Raw genomic sequence first — 5,000 nt, 5'->3', positions numbered from 1 at the left:
CTTGCCTTGGCAATGTTAACCATGTGTTTCCCATGCCAATAAAGTCCTTAAATTGAATTGAAATTGAATTGAGAGAGAGTGTGAGTGTGACAAGAGAGAAGAGAGAGAGAGAGAGAGAGAAGAGAGAGAGAGAGAGAGAGAGAGAGAGAGAGAGAGAGGAGAGAGGAGAGAGAGAGAGAAAGAGTGTGTGTGTGTGCAGGTGTTGTGGTGGGGGAAGGCTGTCAGAACTACTCCTCTCTCCTTCTGTCTGTGCTGCCCTCAAAGGTGCCTTCAAGGCAAAAGTGCTGCTGCTTTCACCAGCCAAGCCTCTTGAATGGACAGTTGAGATAGATTTGAACAATAACGGTGTTTACAGGAGAAGGCACAGTAACCGAGCATCACAGCACAGCCTCTTAAAAGGGACAGGCAAGCATGTCTATTCTGTAGCACGGACCCTTAAAGGGGAAAGTACTGTATCACAATGTGCCCGTACTCATGCTGTGCGTGGGAATGAAATTGGAGCTGGCACTGACGCTTCCGGCCCGTTTTGGCAGGGTGCCCTGTGAGCTCAGTGTAGTGCAGCTGCCCACGCCTCTCCCCTCCCTGCCTGTGTGCCCATCGTGCCCCTCGTTCCCATCCCCCTGTTGGCCTAACCTCCGGACCACACTGTCACCTCACATCCCATCTCCAGTGCTCACTCAGGAGGGAGCAGAGCAAACGAGGTGAAAAAAGAGAAGGGATGGAATGAGAATGGTCCACCCGAGGCTCAGGAAAAACCAGCGAAATGATGTTCGAAATTCATAGATTTAAAAATGAGCAACACAGGCAGAGAGAGATGGAGGGCGAGAAGAAGAAGAGAGGCGAGGCAAGAGAGAAGAAATGGAGGGAAAGAGCGGAAGGAGTGAGAAAGAGAATGGAGAAAGAGAGATGGTTGGAGAGAGAAGAGCGAGAGAGAAAGGGAAAAATTTGAAGAGCAAAAGGAAATGGAAGAGAGCAGGAGTAACGAGAGGAAGGAGAGAACGAGGAAGGAGAGAACAGAGGAGAGGAGAGAACAGAGGAAGGAGAGAACAGAGGAATGAGAGAAACAGAGGGAGGAGAGAACAGAGGAGAGAGAACAGAGGGAGGAAGAGAACAGAGGGAGAGAGAACAGAGGAAGAGAGAGAACAGAGGAGGAGAGAACAGAGAAGGAGAGAACAGAGGAATGAGAAGAACAGAGGAATGAGAGAACAGAGGGAGGAGAGAAACAGAGGGAGGAGAGAAAAAGGGAGGAAGAACAGAGGGAGGACAGAACAGAGGGAGGGCGAACAGAGGGAGGCAGGACAGAGGAGGCAGGACAGAGGGAGGGCAGAACAGAGGGAGGGAAGAGCAGAGAAAGAGGGGCAGAAGCTACAAGAGCGGCATAACAGAAGAGACTGGAGAAAACAGAGGGAGGAGAGAAGCAGGCCGAAAGAGAGAACAGAGGGATGAGAGAACTAGTAGTGGAGAATGAAGACGAGGGAGGAGAGAACAGAAGGGAGAAGAGAACGAGGGAGGAGAGAACAGAGGGAGGAGAGAACACAGGAGGGCAGAACAGAAGAGGGAGGACAGAAAGAGGGAGGAGAGAACAGAAGGGAGGAGAGAACAGAGGGAGGAAGAAACAGAGGAGAAGAGAAACAGAGGAGGAAAGAACAGAGGGAGGAGAGAACAAGGGAGGGCAGATACAGGGGGAGGAGCAACAGGGGGAGAAGGACAAAGGGAGAAGAGAACAGAGGGAGAAGAAGAACAGAGGGAAGGAAAAGAACAGAGGGAGGAGAGAACAGAGGAGAGGAAGAACAGAGGGAGGACAGAGACAGAGAGGGAGGAAGAAACAGAGGAGAGAGAACAGAGGAGGGAGAACAGGGGAGGAGAGAACAGAGGGAGGAGAGAACAGAGGAGGAGAGAACAGAGGAGAAGAGAAACAACGAGGGAGGGCAGGACAGAGGGAGGGCAGAACACCGAAGGGAGGAGAGAAACAGAGGGAGGAGAGAACAGAGGGAGGAGAGAAAGGGGAGGAGAGAATCAGAGGAAAGGAGAGAAACAGGGGAGGAGAGAACAGAGGGAGGGCAGGAAAGCAGGGAGGAAAGAACAGGGAGGAGAAAAGGGAGAAGAGACAGAGGAGGAGAACAGAGGGAGGAGAGAACAGAGGAAGGAGAGACAGAGGAAGGAGAGGAAAAGAGGAGGAGACGAATAAAAGAGAAGGAGAAACAGAGGAGAGAGAACAAGAGAGGAGGGAGAACAGAGGGAGGGCAGAAACAGAGAGGAGGCAGAACAAGGAGGGAGAGAACAGAGGGAGGGCCAAGAAACAGTAGGGAGGAGCAGAACAGAGGGGAGGGCAGAACAGAGGGAGGAGAGAAACAGACGGGAGGAGAGAAGCAAGAGTGAGGAGGAGAACAGTACGGAGGGGCAGAACAGGGGTGAAGGGCAGAACAGAGGAGGAGAGAAAGAGGGAGGGAGAACAGAGGGAGAGAACAGAGGGAGGAGAGGAACAGAGGAGGAGAGAACCAGAGGGAGGGCAAGAACAGAGGAGGAGAGAAACAGAGGGAGAAGAGAACAGAGGGATGAGAGAACAGAGGGAGGGCAGAACCCCGAGGAAGGGCAGAACAGAAGGGAGGAGAGAACAGAGGGAAGGGCAGAAACCAGAGGGAGGAGAGAACAGAGGGAGGAGAGAACAGAGGGAGGGCAGAAAAGGGAGGGCAGAACAGGGGAGGAGAGAACAGAGGGAGGGCAGAACAGAGGGAAGGAAGAACAGAGGGAGGAGAGAACAGAGGAGGGCAGAACAGAGGGAGGGAAGAACAGGGGAGAAGAGCACAGAGGGATGCGAGAACAAGGCGAAGGAGAGAACAGGCGAAGGAGAGAAACAGGCGAAGGAGAGAACAGAGGGAGAAGAGAAAGAGGAGGAGAGAACAGAGGAGGAGAAACAGGGGACGGCAGAAACAGAGGGAGGAGAGAACAGAGACGGAGAGAACATCGAAGGGGAGGCAGAAAGAGGGAGGCAGAACAGAGGGAGGAGAGAACAGAGGAGGCAGAACAGCAGGAGGAGAGAACACGAGGAGAGAAGAGAGGAGACAGAGGGAGGGCAGAACAGAGAAGGGGAAGGGGAGGCAGAGCGATACAGAGGACAGAGTTAGGACGAGAAACAGATAAGATAGGAGGAAGAAAGAAGACAAAGAGGACGGCAGAGGAGGAACAGCAACTGGCATAGAGAGATGGGGGGATAGGCGAGACAGGGGTGTGAGACCAGAGTAGGCAAGCTGCAGAGCAGAGCGGAAGCAGAGGAAGGGGGGAAGTTGGTAACAAAGGCGTAGGAAAACACGGGCGTATAAGGAGAGACAACTGGCGAAGGAGAGAACAGAGGAAGGTACAGACGAAGAACGAAAAGCCGAGGAAGGAGAGAACAGAGGATGGAATGATAGTAACAGTGGCGGAGGAATGAACACGGCGAGGATGTAGATACAGCAAGATGAGAGTGGAGGAGAGAACAAGAGGATGGAGCAGAGGGAGAATGATACAGGCGGAGGAGAGAACATAGGGAGGAGAGAACAGCGAAGGAGAGAAGGGGTCATTTTCTGGTCATTTAAGAACACAAGGCTCATAAAACTACATGGAAACAGTTCACTCTGTTTCATTTCACCAAATGATAAATTATTGCGCTAAAACAGAAAATTAATGACATTAGCTGAATCAATTCTGAATCAACTCCATTAGGGATTCCATACAGTTGAAGTCGGAAGTTTACATACACCTTAGCCAAATACATTTAAACTTAGGTTTCACAATTTCTGACATTTAATCCTAGTAAAACTTCCCTGTCTTAGGTCAGTTAGGATCACCACTTTATTTTAAGAATGTGAAATGTCAGAACAATAGTAGAGAGAATGATCTATTTCAGCTTTTATTTCTTTCATCACATTCCCAGTGGTCAGAAGTAAACATACACTCAATTAGTTTTGGTAGCATTGCCTTGAAATTGTTTAACTTGAGTCAAACGTTTCGGGTAGCCATCCACAAGCTTCCCACAATAAGTTGGGTGAATTTGTCCCATTCCTTCCTGACAGAGCTGGTGTAACTGAGTCAGGTTTGTTGGCCTCCTTGCTCGCACACACTTTTTCAGTTCTGCCCACACTTTTCTATAGGATTAGGTCAGGGCTTTGTGATGAGCATCTCAATACCTTGACTTTGTTTGTCCTTAAGCCATTTTGCCACAACTTTGGAAGTATGCTTGGCGTCATTGTCCATTTGGAAGACCCATTTGCGACCAAGCTTTAACTTCCTGAATGATGTTGAGATGTTGCTTCAATATATCCACATCATTTTCCTACCTCATGATGCCATCTATTTTGTGAAGTGCACCAGTCCCCTCCTGCAGCAAGCACCCCCACAACATGATGCTGCCACCCCCGTGCTTCACGGTTGGGATGGTGTTCTTCGGCTTGCAAGCCTCCCCCTTTTTCCTCCAACATAACAATGGTAAATTATGGCCAAACAGTTCTATTTTGTTTCATCAGACCAGAGGACATTTCTCCAAAAAGTATGATCTTTGTCCCCATGTGCAGCTGCAAAACCGTAGTCGGCATTTTTTATGGCGGTTTTTGGAGCAGTGGCTTCTTCCTGCTGAGCGCGCCTTTCAGGTTGTGTTTATTTTTATATGAGGTCTTGGCTGATTTCTTTTGATTTTCCCATGATGTCAAGAAACGAGGCACTGAGTTGAAGGTAGGCCTTGAAATACATCCACAGGTACACCTCCAATTGACTCAAATGATGTCAATTAGTCTATCAGAATCTTCTAAAGCCATGACATCATTTCTGGATTATCCAAGCTGTTTAAGGCACACAGTCAACTAGTGTATGTAATCTTCTGACCCCACTGGAATTGTGATGCAGTGAATTATAAGATTAATAATCTGTCTGTAAACAATTGTTTGGAAAATGACTTGTGTCATGCACAAAGTTAGATGTCCTAAACGACTTGCCAAACTATAGTTTGTTACAAGAAATTTGTGGAG

At 49.2% G+C, this 5,000-nt stretch overlaps 2 protein-coding genes across 2 annotated transcripts in view; both read left to right on the top strand.

Moving 5' to 3' along the window:
- The window catches only part of LOC111970558 (voltage-dependent calcium channel subunit alpha-2/delta-2), a 245,971-nt gene that overhangs the window by 59,293 nt on the left and 181,678 nt on the right, over positions 1–5,000 (top strand). The window lies entirely within an intron of this gene.
- Positions 1–5,000, top strand: part of LOC139028418 (putative uncharacterized protein DDB_G0271982) — a 9,416-nt gene that overhangs the window by 616 nt on the left and 3,800 nt on the right. The window contains exon 3 of the mRNA XM_070445804.1: positions 1,763–1,837. Within this exon, the coding sequence (XP_070301905.1) occupies positions 1,763–1,837 (75 nt within the window). The remainder of the gene's footprint in view (positions 1–1,762; positions 1,838–5,000) is intronic.

The sequence above is a fragment of the Salvelinus sp. IW2-2015 genome, linkage group LG11 (genome assembly GCF_002910315.2).
Source record: "Salvelinus sp. IW2-2015 linkage group LG11, ASM291031v2, whole genome shotgun sequence".
Taxonomy (NCBI): domain Eukaryota; kingdom Metazoa; phylum Chordata; class Actinopteri; order Salmoniformes; family Salmonidae; genus Salvelinus; species Salvelinus sp. IW2-2015.
The sequence above is the reverse complement of the archived record's forward strand: the minus strand, read 5'-3'. Positions and strand labels throughout refer to the sequence as shown.